General features: G+C 43.3%; 1 protein-coding gene across 2 annotated transcripts in view; it reads right to left on the bottom strand.

Moving 5' to 3' along the window:
• The window catches only part of abca3b (ATP-binding cassette, sub-family A (ABC1), member 3b), a 125,769-nt gene that overhangs the window by 94,070 nt on the left and 7,471 nt on the right, over positions 1–24,228 (bottom strand). For both annotated transcript variants that reach the window (XM_080206671.1, XM_080206670.1), the window contains 6 exons: positions 13,504–13,744; positions 12,745–13,003; positions 11,931–12,061; positions 7,215–7,380; positions 3,200–3,459; positions 1,326–1,442 (listed from right to left, as the gene is read on the bottom strand). In XM_080206671.1, the coding sequence (XP_080062797.1) occupies positions 1,326–1,442; positions 3,200–3,459; positions 7,215–7,380; positions 11,931–12,061; positions 12,745–13,003; positions 13,504–13,557 (987 nt within the window). In that variant the 5' untranslated portion in view covers positions 13,558–13,744. The remainder of the gene's footprint in view (positions 1–1,325; positions 1,443–3,199; positions 3,460–7,214; positions 7,381–11,930; positions 12,062–12,744; positions 13,004–13,503; positions 13,745–24,228) is intronic.

Raw genomic sequence — 24,228 nt, 5'->3', positions numbered from 1 at the left:
ATTTTCTCCAATTGCAATGAGATCTTGATCAATTGGTCCAGTGGGCTGACGAATGGTAGATGGAGTTTAATTTAGACAAATGTGAGGTGATGCATTTTGGTAGATTAAACCAGGGCAGGACTTACTCAGTTAATGGTAATCACTTGGGAGAGTTACAGAACAAAGAGATCTAGGGGTGCATGTTCATAGCTCCTTGAAAGTGGAGTCACCAGTGGACAGAGTGTTGAAGAAAGCATTTGGCATGCGTGGTTTCATCAGTCAGAACATTGAATACAGAAGATGGAATGTCTTGTTGAAGTTGTACAAGACATTGGTAAGAGAAGAAGAAGAACAAAATCAGCCCAGGAAACAGGCCCTTCGGCCCAACGAGCCCGCGCCGCCATCTCAACACCACCAGTCCACCTCTCTACCCACGACCCCTGTCTAATGTTTTATGGCCATCCAGATTGAGGGAAACTGAATTAGGGACAATTTATTCCTGCCAATCAGCCTAACAGTAAGGCCACACTTCAAAGACTGTGTGCAGTTCTGGTCACCCTATTATAGAAAGGATATTATTAAACTAGAAAGAGTGCAGAAAAGGTTTACTAGGATGCTACTGGGATTTGATGCTTTGAGTTATAAGGAGAGGCTGGATAGACTGGGACTTTTTTCTCTGGAGCATAGGATGCTGAGGGGAGATCTTATCGAAGTCTATAAAATAATGAGGGGCACAGATCAGCTAGATAGTCAATATCTTTTCCCAAAGGTAGGGGAGTCTAAAACTAGAGGGCATAGACTTAAGATGAGAGGGGAGAGATACAAAAATGTCTAGGGGGCAATTTTTTCACACAGAGGTTGGTGAGTGTCTGGAACAAGCTGCCAAAGGTAGTAGAAGAGATGGGTACAATTTTGCCTTTTAAAAAGCATTTAGATAGTTACATGGGTACAGAGAGATATAGGCCAAATGCTAGCAATTGGGATTAGTTTAGGGGTTTTTAAAAAAAAGGGCGGCAGGGACAAGTTGGGCTGAAGGGCCTGTTTCCATGTTGTAAACCTCTATGACTCTATAATCCTTGCCACTTTTACGGGTGACTGAGGCATAACTATTGTTCCAGACTAGGGAAATCTCCAGGTAATATGTCCACCTTGCAGGGCCTCAGTTTAAACCTCATACAAAAGACCATATCTCTGTGCAGTACCTCAGTCCCGCAGTAGAGTGTCAGATTATATTTTGTGCTTAGGTCTCTGCATTCAGGCACAAAAAGTGCCACAACTGGAAGCTGCAACAATAGAAGGGTGAAAATGGCAAAACCCTAAAAATGGTGCTTGAAAGAAACACATACCTTCACACAAAACAGTATCGTCATAAGTAAAACTAAAATTGAGAGAAAAAGAAAGAACTTGAAGAACCAGGCCAGCCAAATCAGCCAGTTGTAAAGTCCCATCATCTTCATGTACTCCTGGAAAAAAAAAGGCAATAGGCCATCAGAACCACAAACAAGCACCCATGCACATCATGAATATGTAGTTGAGATATAGATTTGGGGAAAAGTACAATCTTCATTTTTAAATGGACACAAGAAGCCTTCAAGATGGCTGCCAAAAGTTATCTGATCTTTTCAACTGCAATGTGATCAAGCTCCCAGAAAGCTTTAGGGATTGCAGGCAGACATACCCCAGGCATAAAAAGATTTAAAATTTAATGAGACGTCAAATAGACAATGACTTTCCCTGGAGGTATGAAAACCTTGATTCTAGCTGATAAGGAGACTTCTGATTGCTAAATTATCACTTACCAAGCTGATCTGACGTTTTCTCCAGGGCACATTATGGCATCTTAAGTTTTTAAACAGTAAAGTCAGGCTGTGAACAGCCATTTCTTGCAGAACCCCAGGAAGAACTCTAAGAAACAATTTTACATAAGGTTCTTGGCCAAGGGAGGACAGCAAATAAAGTATTAAGAAATCAACAGCTAAATCTGCTGAAAATATCCAGGCAATCTGCAAGTGCCTTAACCACAGCAGTAGTGGGCAAAAGGAAACCTTCTCTCTCTCCTAAAAACCTTCTGACCAGCTGTATCCACCTGGGAGATGCAAACACTGACTGGTTGACTGCAGAAGCCATCACCACCGTTCAACAAACCTCAAGTTTCAACACCTTCACTTAAGAAAGAAAGGCACTCAAGCAATAGACCTGTAACAATATCTCACAGGTTTGAAATTTCAACTTGAAGTATCTCTTTTCCTCATCTGTTTTAAATCTATTTGTATTTTAGTCAATAACTTTGTCACTTTTACTCAAGTAATTTTCAGCAGTTGTTTTTATAATAAACTAACTTCATCACGTCAAAAATTAAAGTTCATCTGCTAGGTTCACATTTCTCAGATGGAATGATTCATTAATTAAAAAGGAGGTACGTACACAATTCACAAACTCCTGGCTCATGGACTACTTTAAGAAAATGCTTTTTAAGTGGTTGTGACAGATAAGATGTCTTGTCCTGGATCTTGGCCATTGCAAAATGAGCCAAAGCCAAATTTGTGCTAAGTACTGGATTTAATCCGTTGTGAAAAGAGCCAAATTTTGAATGGCAAAAAGGTTCTCATTAGCTTATTTACTGGTGTCACAAGTTGGCTTACATTAACACTGCAATGAAGTTACTGTGAAAACCCGCTAATCACCACACTCTGGCACCTGTTCGAGATGCCCCATTGTCTAGCACTTTATTTGAAAATATTCATTATGAATAGGTGATAGCTTGTTCAACAAGGTTTCAAAGTTGTCGTTCATACAAATTGTTGTTGTCAAAATCAGGAAAAAAAGGAAATGACTTTATCGCTTATACATTTGTAACATTCAGCAGTGGTTTTTGTAATAAGTTAACCTTTTTATCTTAAGATTAATGCTTGTCCTGCTAGGTTATTTTTCTCAATTCAAACTACTTATAAATTAAATTCCTACACAATTCACAAATTCTTAGCTCTTGAACCACTTTGAAGAAATGTTGTTTATGTGATCATGACACAGACACACACACAAATAAGTGCACAAAGACATAGTTTTGTGCATGTATGCATACGTGCAAAGAGATCTGCTTGCACCCAAGTACATTATTAAGTACAGTCTCGCATGGGTGTACACATACAGGCGTGTAGGCACACAGGTGCACACAGACACACACGTAGATGAGTACATACACAGACACACTGCATTTTACCTTTTGCTTGGTTTCCTTTTCTAATACAATTGCTTTGGTGATATTAAGTGCCATGTAGGTTAAGCTCAGCATGACTATCAGTGAAAGCTGTGTTTGGATTGCCAAAATGAAGATGTCATCAGTGTAGGGGGGGAAGGGGAACCGTAGCATTTCTACTTGAAACAATGGAAGCAGCCTGGCAGCTTCGTTGCTGGCGTGATACTTGATAATGGCTCTGTCTGTTGCGAGTTGTGTCGCCAAGAAGCCCTCCCGATAATAACCTTAGAAAAACCAAGGCACAGAAATACAATGTATAAACTGCACTGTGAAATAGGACAACAATCAAGAACATTCAGTGTTCTGAAAATATTACAATTTTATCAGAACACAGTAATAAATCATTATGTTCTCACTACAGTAAAGATAGTCACTTATGTATGGCTCATTCTTTTAATACTGCTATAATTAAACTATAATAGCATTGTCCAAAATCTTAGCCACATGTGATGAATTGGGAATCCAGATGTGGCTAATTTTTTAGTTATGAATCAGCAGTCAGGTGATCTTAATGTTCATAATCACATGCCAGGTGTGTGAACTTCAATCTTTCTATATATTTATTGATAAAATAGTAAGACAAAAAGTAGAATGCATGTGTGCTTTTGATTGTTGTATGATTTTTCTAATCTGATAGTCAATCATATTTACTTCCTTGATTACTAAATAGTAATACATGTTACATAGATAACTTCTGAAGTTTATCTGTCCATATTGTGTGAGTGGATGCAAGGGACAACATCAGGACATGTAGGTCCCAGCCATGACTCAGTGGGTTGCACTAATTTCCAAGTGGTTATGGATTCAAATCCCACTCCAGACACTTGAATCCATGATCCAGGGTGATGTTGGAGGAGTGTAGCACTATTGGAAGTGCTGTCTTTCAGATGAGATGTTAAGTTAAGGTCCCTGTCTGCCCACTCTACAGTAGTCATGATGTGGAGAAGCTGATGTTGGATTGGGGTAAACACAGTAAGAAGTCTCACAACACCAGGTTAAAGTCCAATCAATTTATTTGATTTAAACTCACAAGCTTTCGGGGTTTGCCCCTTCGTCAGATGAATGGAGAGTTCTGGCCTCAGACAGAGCATATAAAGGCACACACAGTTTACAGATTACTGATTAGAATGCGAGTCTTTACAACTAACCTGTTATTCAAGTCTTAAAGATGCAGACAATGTGAGTGGAAAGAGTATTAGGCACAGGTAAAGAGATGTGTATTGTCTCCAGACAGTACAGTAAGTGAGGTTTTGCAAACCCAGGCAAGTCATGGGGGTTACAGATAGTGCGATATGAACCCAAGATTCCGGTTGAGACTGTCCTCATGTGTGCGGAACTTGGCTATCAGTATTGCTCAGCGACTCTGCGCTGTTGTGTGTCGTGAAGGCCGCCTTGGAGAACGCTTCCCGAAGGTCAGAGGCCGAATGCCTGCGACTGCTGAAGTGTTCGCCAACAGGAAGGGAACAGTCTTGCCTGGTGATTGTTCAGCGATGTTCATTCATCCGTTGCCATAGCGTCTGCATGGTCTCCCCAATGTACCATGCTTCGGGACATCCTTTCCTGCAGTGTATCAGGTAGACAACGTTGGCCGAGTTGCAACAGTATGTACCGTGTACCTGGTGGATTGTGTTCTCACGTGTGATGATGTCATCCATGTTGATGATCCAGCATATCTTGCAGAGGTTGCTGTGGCAGGGTTGTGTGGTGTCGTGGTCACTGTTCTCCTGAAGGCTGGGTAGTTTGCTGTGAACAATGGTCTGTTTGAGGTTGTGCGGTTGTTTGAAGACAAGAAGTGGGGGTATGGGGATGGCCCTGGCGAGATGTTCGTCTTCATCAATGATATGTTGAAGACTCCGGAGAAGATGTCATGGCTTCTCCGCTCTGGGGAAGTACTGGATGACGAAGGATACTCTGCCCTGTGTTTGTCTTCTGAGGAGGTCAGTGCGGTTTTTCGCTGTGGCGCGTCAGAACTGTCAATCGCTGAGTCGAGCGCCATATCCTATTCTTATGAGGGCATCTTTCAGCATCTGGAGGTGTCTGTCATGAACCTCTTCATCTGAGCAGATCCTTTGTATACGGAGGGCTTGTCTGTAGGGGATGGCTTCTTTAACGTGTTTAGGGTGGGAGCTGGAGAAGTGGAGCATTGTGAGGTTGTCTGTGGGCTTGTGATACAGTGAGGTGCTGAGGTGACTGCTCAACTCATCAATCGACAGTTCCGACGCTCCACAGCGAAAAACCGCACTGACCTCCTCAGAAGACAAACATGGGACACGGTGGACAGAGTACCCTTCGTCGTCCAGTACTTCCCCGGAGCAGAGAAGCTATGACATCTTCTCCGGAGTCTTCAACATTTCATTGATGAAGACAAACATCTCCCCAGGGCCATCCCCACACCCCAACTTCTTGCCTTCAAACAACCGCACAACCTCAAACAGACCATTGTTCACAGCAAACTACCCAGCCTTCAGGAGAACAGTGACCACAATACCACACAACCCTGCCACAGCAACCTCTGCAAGACATGCCAGATCATCGACATGGATGACATCATCACATGTGAGAACACCATCCACCAGGTACATGGCACATACTCTTGCAACTCAGCCAACATCGTCTACCTAATGTGCTGCAGGAAAGGATGTCCCGAAGCATGGTACATTGGGGAAACCATGCAGACGCTACGACAACGGATGAATGAACATCGCTCGACAATCACCAGGCAAGACTGTTCCCTTCCTGTTGGCAAACACTTCAGCGGTCACGGGCATTCGGCCTCTGACCTTCGGGAAGCATTCTCTAAGGCGGCCTTCACGACACAGGACAGAGTCGCTGAGCAGAGACTGATAGCCAAGTTCCGCACACATGAGGATGGTCTCAAACGGGGTCTTGGGTTCATGTCGCACTATTTGTAACCCCCATGACTTGCCTGGGTTTGCAAAACTTCACTTACTGTCTGGAGACAATACACATCCCTTTAACCTATGCCTAATACTCTTTCCACTCACATTACCAGCATCTTTAAGACTTGAATAGCAGATTAGTTGTAAAGACTTGCATTCTAATCAGTAATCTGTAAACTGTGTGTGCTGTTATATGCTCTTCTGAGGCCAGAACTCTCCATTCACCTGATGAAGGGGCAAACCCCAAAAGCTTGTGAGTTTACTATCAAATAAATTGATTGGACTTTAACCTGGTGTTGTGAGACTTTTTACTGTGCCCACTCTACAAACATAAAGGATCTCAAGACAGTATTCAAAGAATAACAGGCTGCATTCTGATGTCCTCAACAATATTTATCCTTCAGCCAACCATTGTTAAAGGCAAATTATCTGCCCGTTATCTCATTGTTGTTGGTGGGAGCTTGCCGTACACAAATTGTTTGTTGGGTTTCTCACATTACAGCAGGGACTGACACTTCAAGATATTTCACCAGGTTGTGAGAAGCACTATAGGAATCAAACTTCTCTTATGTGGCTAAAATAGAAGTTTGGGGAAGGAGAGATTTCCACCACTGGAGTTTGTCCTGCTAGTCACAATCTGAAATGGTAAGGCAGATTTGATGGCAGGCACATAAATAGTAATTGTGATGGTTGGTCACTCAGCAAGTCCTGGCAAACAACGCAAAATCTAAAGCTGGAGACAGATCAGCATCGTCCCTGTTGTAGATGAAATGCATAACAACAGGAAGAATAATATGTAACAGCAAGACAAACATCAGGAAAAAAAAGTCAGATACAAGGCAGAATTTGCATAATAACAGACAATAGATGCTCCACAGCCACTCCAGCTTAGGGCAGCAGGGTTATGCATCAGACTGGAGCATGACTCACATCAAGGAAATATACATTTCTCTCTGACCTTACACCAATGAAAGTTGTTAGGACACAGGACAGGGGTGTCCAGATTTTAAATTCTCCGTCCACTTGGCCTGCTCACCTGTATGAGTGAAACTGCAGAAGGGCCAGTGCTGTTTGCTCACCTGGACTGCCTCCATCCTTGAAGTACTGCTCACGAGGTCCGGGTACTTGGAAGACTGGGAAAAGGCTCTCAGTTTGCCAGTTCCTATCTTGGTATGGATTCAGAGAACTTGCTTTCCCAAGGGGCGCGTTCAGAGGATTGTATTTAAACCTTAGGTGGTACTTAACCTAAGAAGACAAAAATTAAGTGAGAATTCTGACTGTCCTTCATCTCTCAACCAACATCACTGAAACAAATAATTTCCTCATAAAAGATTCCCGTTAATTTGCATTTAGCCGATGCTGATTTAACACCAAGTGATATGCAGAAAGGGCTGTCCAAAATCTCCCTGCCATAACAAACCAGCAAAATTGATTTGATTTATTTTTGTCACATGTATTAATATACAGTGAAAATTATTGTTTCTTGCATGTTATACAGACAAAACATACTGCTCATAGAGAAGGAAACGAGAGAATGCAGAATGTAGTGTTACAGTCATAGCTAGGGTGTAGAGAAAGATTAACTTAATGCAAGGTAAGTCCATTCAACAGTTTGATAGCAGCAGGGAAGGAGCTGTTCTTGAGCCAGTTGGTATGTGACCTCAGACTTTTGTGTCTTTTTCCCAATGGAAGAAGGTGGAAGAGAAAATATGCAAGGTCTGTGGGGTCCTTAATTATGCTGGCTGCTTTTCTGAGGCAGCGGGAAGTGTTGACAGAGTCAATGGATGAGAGGCTGGTTTGTGTGATGGATTGGGCTACATTCACAACCTTTTGTAGTTTCTTGCAGTCTTGGACAGAGCAGGAGCCATACCAAGCTGTGATACAACCAGAAAGAATGCTTTCTATGGTGCATCTGTAAAAATTGATGACAGCCGTAGCTCACATGCCAAGTTTCCTCAGTCTTCTGAGAAAGTAGAAGCGTTAGTGGGCTTTCTTAACTATAGTGTCAGCATGGGGAGAAACCAGGGCAGGTTTTTGGTGATCTGGACACCTAAAAACTTGAAGTTCTCGAACGTTTCTACTTCGTTTCCATTGATGTAAACAGGGACATATTCTCCTCTACGTTTCCTGAAGTTGATGATAATCTCCTTTGCTTTGTTGACATTGAGGGAGAGATTATTGTTGCGATACCAGTTCATCAGATTCTCTATCTCATTCCTATATTCTGTCTCATCATTGTTTGAGATCCGACCCACTACGGTCAGCAAACTTGAAAATCAAATTGGAGGGGGAGTTGGCCGCAGAGTCACAGGTGTACAAGGAGTATAGTAGGGGGACTGAGAACGCAGCCTTGTGGGGCACCGGTGTTGAGGATTATTGTGAAGGAGATGCTGCTGCCTATCCTTACTGATTGTGTCTATGAGTTAGGGAGTTCAGGATCCAGTTGCAGAGGGAGGTGCCGAGGCCCAGGACATGGAGTTTGGAGATGAGTTTCGTGGGAATAATAGTGTTGAAGGCTGAGCTGTAGTCAATAAATAGGAGTCTGACATAGGTGTCCTTGTTATTTAGATGTTCCAGGGTTGAGTGCAGGGCCAGAGAAATGATATCTGCTTTGGACCTGTAGTGGCAGTAGGCAAACTGTAGTGGATCCAGGTAGTCCGGGAGGCTGGAATTGAATCATCCCATGACTAACCTTTCGAAGCACTTCATAATGATGACTGTCAGAGCCACTGGCCAATAGTCATTAAGGCATGTTGATTGGTTTTTCATAGGTAAACTATTACCTAAATGGAAAGCAGATTCAAAATGCATCTGGGCAAAGGGGTCTGGGGTTTTTGTTCATGAATTGCAGAGAATCGGTATATGGCTACCTTATTGAATGTTTTTAAGGCAAGAATAGATAAATTTTTGAACAGTAAATTAAGAGTTATAGTGAGTAGGCGGGTAAGTTCTGAGTCCATGAAAAGATCAGCCATGGTCTTATTGAATCGCAGAGTAGGCTTGAGGGGCCAGATAACCTACTCTTGCTCCTAGTTCTTATGCTGTAATGTTCTCATGTACAAATGCATCATGTAATAGAAAAGGCAAATGGGATGCTGGAATTTATTGCAAATGGTCTGGAGTGTAAAAATAGGGAAAGTGTTGTAGCAATTATATCAGCTGTTTGTGAAACCACATCTGGGTACTGTGTCCAGTTTTGGTCTCCATATTTGAAGAAGGATGCAGTGACATTGAAGGCAGTTCAGAGGAGGTTCACCAGATTGTTCCAGGGCTAAAAGGGCTGATGTATGAGGAGAGATTACATAGTTTGTACTTACACTTGCTGGAGTTTAGAAGGATCAGAGGGTATCTGATCAAGGTATATAAAATCTTAAAAGAGATTGATAAAGTAAATGTAGACCAAGTGTTTCCTCTTATGGGGCAATCTCAAACAAGAGGTCACAGGTATAGGTTGAGAGGTGGTAGATTTAAAACAGAGATGAGGAGGAACTACTTCTCACAGAAGGTGGTGAATTTGTGGGATTTGCTGCCCAGTGGTGTGGTGGAGTATGAATCATTAAATAGTTTCAAGAAGGAGATAAATATATTTCCAATAAAAAAGGGGTAAAGGGATATGGGGAACAGGTGAGGAGGTGGATTTGAGACTAGGGAGAGATCAGCATGATCTGATTGAATGACAGAGCAGCTCGAAGGGCTGAATTTGCCTTACTTCTGCTCCTACTTATGTTCCTCACACTGTGATCCTCCTCCCACAGACAGCCTTGCTTTCAGAATCAGAGATCCTGGCCATTATGGTTACGTTTTATTCATTCATGGGATATGAACAACACTGGAAAGGCCAGTATTTATTCCCTATGCCTAATTGTCCATGAGGTGATGGTTGTGAGGTACCTGCTTAAACCATCTCATATAGGTATACCCACAGTACTAACAAGGAGGGAATTCCAATATTTGGTTCCAGAGACAACGAAGGAACAATAATATAGTTCCAAGGTAGGATGTTGTGTGACCTGGAGGGAAAATTGTAGTTGGTGGTGCTCCCATGCTTCTGTTGTCCACTGCAATGAGCATTTTCACTCTAGATTGAAATTGCATCCTGTTAGCACAGAACTGAGGACAGAACAGTCTACGGAGTAACACTCTTATCTCAGTCCCAACTCTCTGTACGTTGCTGACTCCTTTCTATGCACATGTGAACAAAGAACAAATTATCTAATGTTCCAGCAATTCTTTGTCATCACAATAACCTGAGGGGATCTCAAAATCTGGCATGAAAGAGCCTTCTACTGGCAAACTCCAAAGAGGCAGTAAAGAATTTTCCAGAATTCTTGATGGTTTCAAAGAGGTTTAAGTAACAAAATAATTAAATCACTATTGATTGGAATTCTTACTTATCAACACCTCCATGCTGACTGCAACATGTAGGGCAGGATTTCCCATTGAATCCACCCTCACAACCAACAACCCCATGGCGGAGGTGCACTGTCGACGGGTCCAGAAGATCGCGCCGGTGTGAACAGCTAAAAGATGTTGCCCCATGGTGTCCTTATCCAATGGTGACAGGAATCATAGCCATTTTATAACAAAACAACTCACAAAGCTCATCCCATTCTCCAGGTCTCCTCCTGAGGTCCCCAGCATCAGAGACATCAGTTCAAAATCAAGTCGATTCACTCCAGGTGTAAACAAGAAATGGCTGAAGATGCAAAATACAATAAAGGCTCTGACCACATCTGGCTGTAGCACTGAAGACTTGTGCTCCAGAACTAATTGTATCCCTCGTCAAGCTGTTCCAATCAGTTGGAACACTGGCATCCCAAAAAGCAAGACAATTCCAATCTGGCCAATTAACAATCCCATCAGTCTACTTTTTAGCATCAGCAAAGTGATGAAAGATGTCACCGACAGTTCTATCAAGTTACAGCACCAAGTGACTCACCAGTAACCTGCCAGGACCACTCGACTCCTGGCCTCATTATAGCTCTCCAATGCCCCAAGCCTCCTTCAACAGCCAAATCTGGAACTCTATAATCTAGAAGGGCAGCAGGTGTACAGCAACATCACTACCTATGTTCTCCTTCAAGTTATGCACCATCCTGACTTGGAACCATATCACCGTTCCTGTATCATTTCAGAGTCTAAATCGTGGAATTTCACCTATAACAGAACTGTAGGTGTACCTACTGCAGTGGTTCAAGAGGGCAACTCACCAGCACCTTCTTAGGGCTATGACAGACAAACAATAAATGCTGGTCTGTTAGCGACATCCAAACACGCAAAACACACAAAATCAAACCCAAACAAGCTCCTTCTGCAAACTAGAGTGCAAGAGATCATGAGACAGCATCCTCTTCTTAACGCATTAGTGCTTTACCTTCAATTCCCAGCAACTACAGCATGAAATAAAGAGTGAAAGTGAACTCCATTTGCAACAATCCCTACTTATATCAAAACAGAGCTTAAAATGTTCACTTATACCCAACAATTAAAGAAAATCTATAACTGCAAAGCAAAGAAAATTCCTGTAACCCATGAGCAAAATGCTACAGATGCTGGAAATCCAAAATAACAGAAATAGAAATATTTGCAAACCTTACCATTGCATCTCCAACTGGGACAATGGTACAATTACAAGGGTGAAAATTAATTTTATAGCACATATGTACAATAGAACAAAGAAAAGAAAATTGTAGCACAGGAACAGGCCCTTCAGCTCTCCAAACCCGCACTGAAAATGTTAAGGATCTACTATCTGACATGTGTATCATGGCAACAGTTCACTATATAGTAAGTACCTGCAGTGGTAAACGCTCATCTCGGTGCTTAAAGTCATGATTGAATACAAGAGCTACCAGAATAGTATGTGCCAACTTGTTTTCCGATCTTATAAAATCATCAAATTCATCTTCGGTTTGGAAACCTATAACTGCAAAGCAAAGAAAATTCCTGAGCTAAATACTACAGATGCTGGAAGTCCAAAATAACAGAAACTTTTGGCAGTCATGACAGTATCTGTGGACAGACAAATAGATTCAGCCTTTCAGGTCGACTGAGTTCTGTTGAAATGCTGCCACCTGTAATATTAACTCTTGAGACACAGATGCTGCCAAACTGGCTGAGTATTTCCAATATTTTGATTTCTGTAATTCATTGTTCAAGCTGCAAAGGGTAGATAACCCGTTCTAGCCTGATGCTAGTAAGTATTGTGTGTTGGTGCTTTTTTTAATTAGTTCATGGTATGCAGCGTTGCTGGCAAAACTAGCAGCATTTGTTGTCCATCCCTAATTGCTCTGGAGAAAGTGGTGGTCAAGCTGCCATCTTGACCCCATTGCTAATGGGTGTTATGGACCATTACTTTAACTTGATACTAACCAGCAATCAAGTGATCGTGAATTCAAATCCCACAATAGCAAGTTGTAAAAAGATTAACAGATCTTCATGTCAGCACAGAGAAAAAAAATTCCTTAAAGCTGTCAGATAGCCAATTGTACCCTTTACTTCTCAACTATTTCATCCAAGGGAATAAAACTTGAATTGCATCGCCATACTAAGAAATAAAAGATCACACTCCCAGTAAAAGGACAGTGACCTAAAACACTGGAAACTTACTTTTAACCATTTTTTGCAGACTGTCGTTCACCATCTTTGCAATGGTCTCAACTGCAGTCACGTTGGATGGAATGTAAACCATACTCCATTTGGCTGTAGGGTGTTGGGGGAAATATGGAATATCATAAATATAAAAGGAAGGATATGTGGTTGCATTCGGATATTGCACAGAAGCAACTCGGTATCTGAGAGCAAGAAGAATTGCGGTAAATATAAGTGGCAGGCTTATTTCAACGATGGTTACCAACACCTGACGTTTCTGCATTGAAACAAAAGTACGATTAGTAAGTAAAACCACTACAATTTTCTCTTAGCAGTATATTATCAGCAGACACATGTACACTAAATATTACATACCACATGAGATACATCACAAGTTTAAGATCCCCGCCAAACCAGGATGGAATGTCAGATCAAGTGGGAGCTTGTTCCAAACTGATAGGGTCATGGTCTAGGAGTTCGCATTGGGAAGCGAAGGACAAATCAGTTTGTCTGACTCACAGCACCAGGTCCAAGCAGGACCGCAGCCGTCATTGTGACAGCCTGGACCCAGCTGCATTCTGCACACAGAGGTGGACAGAAGCAGGGCTTGAGAGTGTAGCTATCAGAAAGCTATCAAATGCACACTCCTGCAGTGCTGGTCAATTGAATTATCTGGAGATGAACATCAAAAGAATGTGACAGGATGGTAGACAACAAGAAATTCATACACTTCACATAGATTCTCCTCCATACCATCAGTTGTAATGTTCCACTTACCTGCAATATATAGTTCTTCCAAAGGAGCAGGCCAAACTGCTGAAGCCGGATCATCCTGAGAACTCAAGAGCACTCCAAAATATACCAGGGACAATTCACTGGGGAAGGGGGAGCACAATTGATGCAGCTAGTTCTAATATGCAGCTTTCAAAGCATTGTCACAGACTGCAGTGTGAGGAATTCCTGTCTGTCAGTTTGAATGAGATGTTCCGGATCCCCCATCAGTGCAGGCAGTGCCCCTCTGAGAAAGAGAAAGAAAGCCTAGTATTTATAAAGCATCTTTCACATTTTCAGAATCTCCCAAAATACCTTGCAATCCAGTACTTTTGAAATGTAAAAGCAAATTACTGCAGTTGCTGGAATCTGAAACAAAAACAGAAAATGCTGGAAGATCTCAGCAGGTCTGACAGCAACTGTGGAGAGAGAATAGAACCAACGTTTTGAGTCTGGATGACCCTTCGTCAGAGCTACACTCTTGAAGTGTAGTCAGTTCTGTAATGTAACTCCAGACCCTCAGTGATGTGACTGAATTATCAGAGTGTAAAAACCCCTCCTCACCCACAAAGTAAATTAACAATTTTGCCCTTCCAGGCCTCTGCGTCCACTGAAAGTATTTACGGTGCATGCACTAGGAGAAATCATTGCTGGCTGCAGCAATTTGAATTGAGGGTTATTACACATCCCTGCTCATCTGGCCATACACCCCGCCAGGCCCCTGTTCCAACCCGTGCCCCAACTCCACGGTCACAATTCTGATCATATCTAACCCATGCTGTATTGCCTTGGGAGTGTTTGGCAAAGGAAGTTTGCCAAAGGAAGTTTAACTCCATCTAACGAATGCCAGCACTGGCAGTGTTGATGGAACGGTGTACACAGAACTTTACTCTGTATTTATCTAATGTTGTAATTGCTCTAAAGTATTTGATGTGATGCTGTATAAATGCAACATCATATCTAAAAATATAAATCTCAAGTCTTCCGAACCAATCGTTGCTTGAATAATTTCTGATGTTATCTTAATGATGCTCCTGTGGCAGCAGCGTGAGAGCGAGGCAGACAGCGGGGCAGAGAGAGCGAGGCAGACAGCGGGGCAGAGAGAGCGAGGCAGACAGCGGGGCAGAGAGAGCGAGGCAGACAGCGGGGCAGAGAGAGCGAGGCAGACAGCGGGGCAGAGAGAGCGAGGCAGACAGCGGGGGAGAGAGAGCGAGGCAGACAGCGGGGGAGAGAGAGCGAGGCAGACAGCGGGGGAGAGAGAGCGAGGCAGACAGCGGGGGAGAGAGAGCGAGGCAGACAGCGGGGGAGAGAGAGCGAGGCAGACAGCGGGGCAGAGAGAGCGAGGCAGACAGCGGGGGAGAGAGAGCGAGGCAGACAGCGGGGGAGAGAGAGCGAGGCAGACAGCGGGGGAGAGAGAGAGACGTCTCCCAACATTAGGATGAAGTCCAACCTGTTTATTTGGTAGCACAAGCTGCAGCTTTCAGAGCGCTGTGCCTCCATCAGATGAGTGGGAGTTCTGTTCGCAAACAGGGCATATAAAGACACAAACTCACATTTAAAATAATGGTTGGAATGCAACTCTTTACAGGTAACCAAGTCTTAAAAGGTATAGATAATGTGAATGGAGAGAGCGTTAAGCACAGTTTAAAGAGATGTGTTTTGTCTCCAGACAGGACAGTTAGTGAGATTTTGCAAGTCCAGGCAAGTTGTCGGGGTTACAGATAGTGTGACATGAACCCAAGATCCCAGTTGAAGTCGTCTTCATGTGTGCGGAACTTGGCTATCAGTCTCTGCTCAGCAACTCTGTGCTGTTGTGTGTTGTGAAGGCTGCCTTGGAGAACGCTTACCTGAAGATCAGAGGCCGAATGCCTGTGCCCGCTGAAGTGTTCGCCTACAGGAAGGGAACACTCCTGCCTGGTGATTGTTGAGCGGTGTTCATTCATCTGTTGTTCATTCATCCCTCCGTATACACAGGATCTGCTCAGAGGAAGAGGATCGTAACAGATACCTCCAGACGCTGAAAGATGCCATCATAAAAACAGGATATGGCGCTCGACTCATTGATCGACAGTTCCGACTTGCCACAGAGAAAAACTGCACCGACATCCTCAGAAGACAAACATGGGACACAGTGGACAGAGTACCCTTCATCGTCCAATACTTCCCTGGAGTGGAGAAGCTACGACATCTTCTCTTGAGCCTTCAACATGTCATCGATGAAGATGAACATCTCGCCAAGGCCATGCTCACACCCCCACTTCTTGCCTTCAAACAACCACACAAACTCAAACAGACCATTGTTCGCAGAAAACTACCCAGCCTTCAGGAGAACAGTGACCATGACACCACACAACCCTGCCACAGCAACCTCTGCAAGACATGTCAGATCATTGACACAGATGCTATCATTTCACATGAGAACACCATCCACCAGGTACACGGTATATATGCTTGCAACTCGGCCAATGTTGTCTACCTGATACACTGCAGGAAAGGATGTCTCGAGGAATGGTACATTGGGGAGACCATGCAGATACTGCAATGACAGATGAATGAACACGCTCAACTATCACCAGGCAGGAGTATTCCCTTCCTGTTGGGGAACAATTCAGCAGTCATGGGCATTCAGCATCTGATCTTTGGGTAAGCGCTCTCCAAGGAGGCCTTCATGACAGAGCAGAGACTGATAGCTAAGTTCCGCACACATGAGGACAGCCTCAACCAGGATCTTGGATTCATGTCTCACTATCTGTAACCCCCCAAAACTTGCCTGGGCTTGCAAAATCTCACTAACTGTCCTGGCTGGAGACAATACACCTTTAACCTGTGCTTAACCCTCTCTCCACTCACATTATCTGTACCTTTAAGACTTGATTACCTGTAAAGATTCGCATTCCAACCATTATTTTGTAAATTGAGTTTATGTCTTTATATGCCCTGTTTGTGAATAGAACTCCCACTCACCTGATGAAGGAGCAGTGCTCTGAAAGCTTGTGGCTTGTGCTACCAAATAAACCTGTTGGACTTTAACCTAGCGTTCAGAGACTTCTTACTGTATTTACCCTAGTCCAATGCCAGCATCTCCACATCAAAGAGAGAGAGAGAGGCAAACATCGGGAGAGAGAGAGAGAGAGAGGCAGACAGCAGGAGAGAGAGAGAGAGGCAGGCAGTGAGAGAGAGAGAGAGGCAGGCAGCAGGAGAAAGAGTGGCAGACAACAGGAGAGAGAGGCAGATGGCGGGAGAGAGAGGCATACAGTGTATGAAAGAGAGAGAGAGGCAGAGTGTGTGAAAGGGGGAGAGAGGCAGAGAGAGCTAAAGAAAGAGAAAGACATACAAGAGTGAAAGGATTAAAAATCACACAAGTTTAAGAATCACATAAGCTGCAACTAAACCTCAGTCACAAAGCTTATGTGCAAATTACAGGTTTTGATTAAAGTGAGCCCAGATAACATTCATGGACTATCTAATTGAATGAAGTGCAGCTGCAGTTCATATCAGCCCACTAGAACAAGGAACAATAGAAAAGGAGATTGACATACCATCAATCAGAGATATAGCTATCATTTCTTGATGATTTAACATGCACAAGTTTTAATTGGACATTATATACTTACGTATGATGTAACCATAACTATGATTGGATAGAAATAATTACTATTCTGTTATTGGTATATGCTAATTACTTGTAATCGAGGCTGAGACTTTAATTGCTTATGTATTTCTGAATTTTTCACTCCGAATACCCTGACATTCAGGGTCCTATGACTATGGTAAAGTTTTAAATAAGAACATAATAACCAGGAGCAGGGGTAGGCCATCTGACCCCTCAAACCTGATCAGCCACTCATTAAGACCATGGCTAATATTTTTGTGGACTCAGCTCCACTTACCCGTCCACTCACCATAATCCTTAATTCCTTCATTGTTCAAAAATTCATCAATTCTTGCCTTAACAACATTCAATGAGGTAGCCTCAATTGCTTCACTGGGCAAGGAATTCCATAGATTCACAACACTTTGGGTGAAGAAGTTCCTCCTCAACTCAGTCCTAAATCTGCTCCCCCTTACTTTGAGGCCATGCCCCCTCGTTCTAGCATTCACTCGCCAGTGGAAACAACTTCCCTGCTTCTATCTTATCTATTCCCTTCATAATCTTACATGTTTCTATACGATCTCCCTTCATTCTTCTGAATTCCAAAGAGTATAGTCCCAGTCTACTCAGTCTGTCCTCATAAGCCAACCCTCTCAACTCTGGAATCAACCTAGTGAATTACTCCACACCCCCTCCAGTGCCAGTATATCCGTCCTCTAGTAAGACGACCAAAACTGTACAAAGTAAGTTGGTGTGGCCTCACTGTATTTAAACTCCATCCTTCAAGCAATGAAGGACAAAATTTCATTTGCCTTCTTAATTACCTGCTGTACTTGCAAACCAAGTATTTTATGATTCTTGCACAAGGACACCCAGGTCCCTCTGCACAGCAACATGCTGCAACATTTTGGCTACTTGAGGGAAATGATAGTTTTTAAATACAGCAAGAAAACCATTGTGATAGCCCTTAACAAAGAAATGGGCAGCACGGTGGCACAAAGCTTAGCACTGCTGTCACAGAATTCCAGGGACCTGGGTTTGATACTTGGCTTGGGTCACTGTCTGAGAGAAGTCTGCACATTCTCCCATGTCTGTTTCCTCCGGTTTCCTTCAACAGTCCGAAAGAAGCGCCGGTTAGGTGCATTGGCCATGTTAAATTCTCCCTCAGTGTACCCGAACAGGTGCCGGAGCGTGCAACTAGGGGATTTTCACAGTAATGTCATTGTAGTGTGATGAAAGTCTACTTGTGATTAATAAATAAACTTACTTAACAGGAGAAACAGGCATGAGAGAAAGAAAGACATTGCAACAAACCCTCTGAAGGAATCATCAACAATTCTCTCCAGCAGGAAAAAACACAACTCTGATCATGACAAATTAGAAGAATTACACACTTGTTTTAAAGGACACATTCCACCATTTAATTGTCAAAGAGATACCCTTTGCTACAATGATTACACAAGGATACAAAAACTTTGGATCCAATTGCATGTCGGTGGCATCAAAGCTGTCTTGGAATCTCTTTTCTCAGTAAAATACCAGTTTTTAAATCAGATATTTTTACATGTGTATATACAAATATTTGCCAGGTATGGCCAAAGTAACTAGAGTTCAGAATCCACTTTTTAGCAAACAGTATCCTTATAAATTAAGTTACATTAAAATTTTTCTCAACTCCTCTCTAAACGGATTAAAATACACTTGCTGGAGCCCTTGGATCCTTGATTAGATTATTTAAAGGGTATAATTTGCATTTATCGTGCATTATGTTAGAAGGTAAATATGACATTACACAGTTCTGAGATCATCAAACTAAAACATTAAACTGCATTCTCTCTCCACAAATGTTGCCTGACCTGTTCAGTGTTTCAGCATTTCCATTTATTTATAATTCCAGTACCTGTACTGTTTTGCTTTTGATTTAAAATGGAAACGATGCTGTTAGGCGATGGGCTCAATAATCTTCCGTCCCATTAATAACACTTGTTCCATTAGAAACAATGCATGTCAATTCCTGCTCACGCCCTCATCCTGAGAATCTCATTAACAACGCTTCCAATTCCCACCCCTCCTGTACCATCACCTGGTCTATCCCTGGCTCTTCCCGACCCTTCCTGGAATTCTTTAGCTCAGATGGGATGGGATGGGATGGGATGCAGGAAGGGCAGAACCCTGAGCAGCCTACAACCATTGAACAGTAGAATCCCTATAGCCCATCAAATCTGCACTGACTCTCTGAAAGAGTTGGTGCCACCCCATGCCCATCAATACACACATCTACATTCTTCCTCACCTGCTTCCCATAATGACTGCCTTCCTTCTCCCAGTTTCTCTGTCTCATCTGTTCTTACAAACTCACCTTCCACAAGAGAGCTACTAAAATGTCTTTAAAATCAAGCATACTCACCAATAGGTACAGCTTGCACTATTATGTTACCAAATAATAGGAGATTATTTGCTGCACTGTATCCTCCACTAAATTTTTAACAGCCAACACTTCCACTATGCCCTGTGACTCAACACAATGATCTGAGGCAAAGTGCTTTTGTTTGTGAAGTATATTAAGTTGATGAATATTCTAGATTTTGTGTAATCCCTTAAGGCAGCCCGATATCATTTGCAGCAGAATTTTCAATTTGGGATGAGCTATTTTGTTTAAGATCAGCACATTACTCCCAGAGGAGGACCTGCGACCAGACGGCATGGGACTCTTTAACCCAGTCTGATGTCACTACAGTTGCCTGCATATAATAACTGCCTAAAACATGAAAAACATTTTGTAAAGTTTGGCTTCCATCTGTGCACTAACACCCAAGGGTTGCAATTAAACATAGCTTTCTACTGCACAGTGAAAAACTATGACCTACAGGGAGTTAATTCCCCTGAGAGCTCAGTGAGGAATCAACAATGTTGATTAGTGTGGCATTTATTAGCCTGGCAACATCCAATTCTGTCACACAGTCCGAGGAATCTGGTTTAACAACAAGTGCCAGCAAGGAGCAGGTGCCAACTTCCAGCTCGTGTGTTTTTACCTGAAGCTTGCAAAACCTGAGCATTCAGTTCTAGAATTAGATTTTTTTTTGACAACAGGGAAACTTTTGTGCCATTTTTGAGTTCACACATCATGCACCATCACCCAGCTACCAGGTTGAATCCACAATCCCTCCTCAGACATCCTGCGGGGTAACTAACTGTGTAGCTTGTCCCTTGAGGCAGATACTTTTCTGTGACTCAAGGCTATTCTGTCATTCAGAAACTAACTGATCCCCTGCACATAAAATGTACATCACAGAAACAGACCACTTGGCCAAAACGTCTGTGCTGGTGTTAATGCTCCACACAAGCCACCTATCACCCCTCTTTACCTTAACTTGTCAGCAGATTCTTGTATTTCTTTCCTCCTTGTGTATTCCTTGGTGCTTTCAGTTACCAAGGCTCTAAACTGTGGCCTAAAGTAGTTTATCCTTGAGCTTTCCTGAGACCCAAAACTCTAGAATTCCTTTCTATCCTCCTTAAAACCTTCCTCTTTGATCAAGATTTTAGACATTGGTCCTAACATCTCCTGATGGTGTTGTATCACATTTAGTCTGATACAACTCTTGTGCTTCACCTTCGGATATTTTATCATATTAAGTTGTTGTTACTTATCTAGAATCCCTTTAACTGATTCTATTCTATTCATCTCAACTACTCCTTTTGGTAACATGTTCCACATTTTCACCTCTCATCGGGTAGAAAAGAATCTTCAGAGTTCTTTACTGCACTTATTAGTGACTACCTTATATTTATGACCCCTAGTTCCGGTCTCACAACAAATAGAGCCATCTTCTCAATGTCAACCTCATCAGGCCCCTTCAAATGATCTCCATTAGGGTACATTTTTACCACCATTCTTTGGAGAAAAGAATCCCAGCCTGGATTGAATTCTCCCCAAAAAAATCTAAGTGTTGAATTCGCAGGAAAACTTAAATAATTCATGCCGTTTTCTTCAGTGGGAGTTTGCACTAGAATCTCCCACACTCTGTACACCAGCATGAATATCATTAGATTTCTGGGGGCAGGGCCTATTCCCACCCACTGGATGAGCAGTGGCGCCGAACTGTCAGCCTCTCATTTGTTGGCCAATTTGATCGCTGGCCAGCCTGCGATGCCCACAGTGCTGTCCCCACCAGCCCCCTCCCCCAGCTCGATCATGGCCCCCTGACCATTTCCTGCCCTCCATCCTGTCCCAGACTGCCCTGATCTCCAATTCCCCCCATCCCCGTGCAGGTAGATCACCACTCCCTGCCACCCCCCATCCCCAGCCTGCATGATCACTGGTCTCCCTCCTGCTCCCATCGAGCCCAATGTCATCTGGCAGCAGGACCCCCCTATCCGCATCGATTGCTCCTAGACCCTGCCCTCTTGGCACTGCCCCATACCCAGTCAGCAGTGCCAAGGTGTCCCTGGGTATGGACACTTTGCCCAGTTGGCAGTGCCAGGGCACACAGGCTGGCACAGCCAGGGTGCTAATGCCCGGGGGTACCACCCACCACTGCCTAACCTCCTGGGGGGGCCCCCGATTGCCTCCTCTTCACTCCAGTTGAGTCAAGCTGCTAGAAAATGGGGAGCTACTCTCAACCCACTGGACAGCCGGATGGGGGAATCGCCCTCAATATCTCTGATTTTCAGTTCAATATACAGGGGCATACAGATTACATCATTGGGTATGATAAGAGTATTGGATAGTTTTCTGGATTAGTAAATAGAATGCAGAAAGCAATAGCAAACCACAGTAGTATTTTGCCAAGCACAATCATGGACCAACTTATGGCAGTCCATATTCATCAGTGCCATCTTAGGATATGGTATTCAAAAACAACGAGACAGTAAAGAGAAATTTGCACTTATAATTTGAATTCAGTTCTTAAATTCCTCAAAAGGAATCACTTTCTTAACATCTTCAGGAAAGCTTGAAGTGCTAAGGTCAATTCTTTCTAAAAGCAAGATGGAGGCTGCAAAGCCAAACCACAGAATATTATTAAAACAAATCTGCACCCTGTGCACAGAACAAATGATTACAGAACAGGAGGAGGACGTTTGACATTTTCTAAAATTCATTTATGGGATGTGGCATTTCAGGGTAGACCAGCATTTTAATTGCCCATTCCTAGTGGTCCTTGAGAAGATGGTGGTGAGCTGTCTTCTTGAACCACTGCAGTCCCTGAGTTGTAGGTACACCCACTGTGCTGTTCAGGAGGGAATTTCAGAATTTTGACCCAGTGACAGTGAAAGAACGACGATATATTTCCAAGTCAGGATGGTGAATGACATGAAGGGAATCTCCAGGTGATGCTGTTCCCAGATATCTGCTGCCTTTGTCCTTCTAAATGGTAGTGGCCATTGGTTTAGAAGGTGCTGTTTAACAAACATTGGTGAGTTCCTGCAGTGGATCTTGTAGATGGTTCAAACAGCTGCCACTGTTCATCAGTGGTGGAGGGATTGAATGTTTGTGGAGGAGTAGTAGTCAAGCTACTTTGTCATGGAGTCATAGAATCATAGAGGTATGCAACATGTTGTCCTGGATGATGTCAAGCTTCTTAAATGTTGTTGGAGTTGCACTCACCAAATGGAGAGTGTTCATCACACTTCTAACATATGTCATGTAGATGATATGGAAAAACTGGGGAGTTGGAAGGCAAGTTTACTAGCCGCAAAATTTCTAGCCTTTAACCTGCTCTTGTAGCCACAGTATTTATGTGGCTAGTCCAGTTCAGTTTATGGTAAATGGTAACCCCTAGGATGTTGATAGTGGGGAATTCAGTGATGGTAACATCATTGAATGTCATGGGATCCTCTCTTGTTGGAAAGGATCCATGCCTGACACTTCTGGGGTGTGAACGTTACTGGCCACTTGTCAACCCAAGCCTGGATACTATCCCAGTCTTGTTGCATTTGGACGTGCAGTGCTTCTGTGGCTGAGGAGTCATGAGTGTTGCTGAACGTTGTGCATCAGCAAACATCCCCACTTCTGACCTTAAGATGGAAGGGAAATGCATTGGTGAAGTAGCTGAAGATGGTTCGGCCTATGACAGTACCCTGAGAAACTCCAGCAGTGATGCCCTGGAGCCAACATGTGGTAGATATGACTCCAGCTGAAAGGCTTTCCCCTCATTCCCATTGACTCCAGTTTTGCTAGGGCTTCTTGATATGATATTCAGTTAAACACTGCCTTGATGTCAAGGGCAGTCACTCCTCACCTCTGGAGTTCAGCTCTTTTGTCCATGTTTGAACCAAGGCTATCATGAGGTTGTGAGCTGAGTGATCCTGGTGGAACCCAAACTGAGCTTCTGTGAGCAGATTATTGCTGAATAAGGTGCAGCTTGATAGCACTACTGATGACCTCATCCATCACATTGCTGATGATCGAGAGTAAACTAATGGGGTGGTAATTGGCTGGTTTGGATTTGTCCTGTTTCTTGTGTACAAGACATGCTTGGGCAATTTTCCACGTTGCTGGGTAGATGCTAATGTTGCAATGGTACTGGAAGAGCTTGGCTAGGGCAGTTGCTAGTTCAAGTACTATTGCCAGAATATTGTCAGGGGGCATAGCCTTTGCAGATCCAATGCCTTCTGCTATTTCTTGATATCACGTGGAGTGAATCAAGGTGGCTGAAGGCTGACATTTGAGATGCTGGGGGCCTCCAGAGTAGGCCGAGATGTGCCATCCACTCAGCACTTCTGGCTGAAGATTGTTGTGAATACTTCAGCCTTATCTTTCGTACTGATGAGCTGAGCTCCTCTCTCATTGATCACTGAAGATGGGTATATTTGTGGACCTCCTCTTCCAGTGAGTTGTTTAATTGTGCATCGACATTCACGTGGATGTGATCTGCTGGATGTAGATTTGCTTAGCTCTGTTCAATATTTGCTGCTTATACTGTAAGGCATCCAAGTAGTCCCATGTACCTTCACCAGGTTGACATCTCATTTTTAGGTATGCCTGCTGCTGCTCCTGGCATGCCCTCCTGCACTCGTCATTGAACCAGGGTTGAGCCCTTGGCTAGGTGATAATGATATAGTGGGGGATATGCTGGGTTATGAGGTTACAGATTGTGGTTGAGTACTATTCTGCTGCTACTGATAGCCCACAGTCCCTC

This window comes from Carcharhinus amblyrhynchos, chromosome 18 (genome assembly GCF_965287045.1).
Source record: "Carcharhinus amblyrhynchos chromosome 18, sCarAmb.v2.hapA, whole genome shotgun sequence".
NCBI lineage: Eukaryota > Metazoa > Chordata > Chondrichthyes > Carcharhiniformes > Carcharhinidae > Carcharhinus > Carcharhinus amblyrhynchos.
Note: the sequence above shows the minus strand (reverse complement) of the source record. Positions and strands in the feature narration are given on the sequence as shown.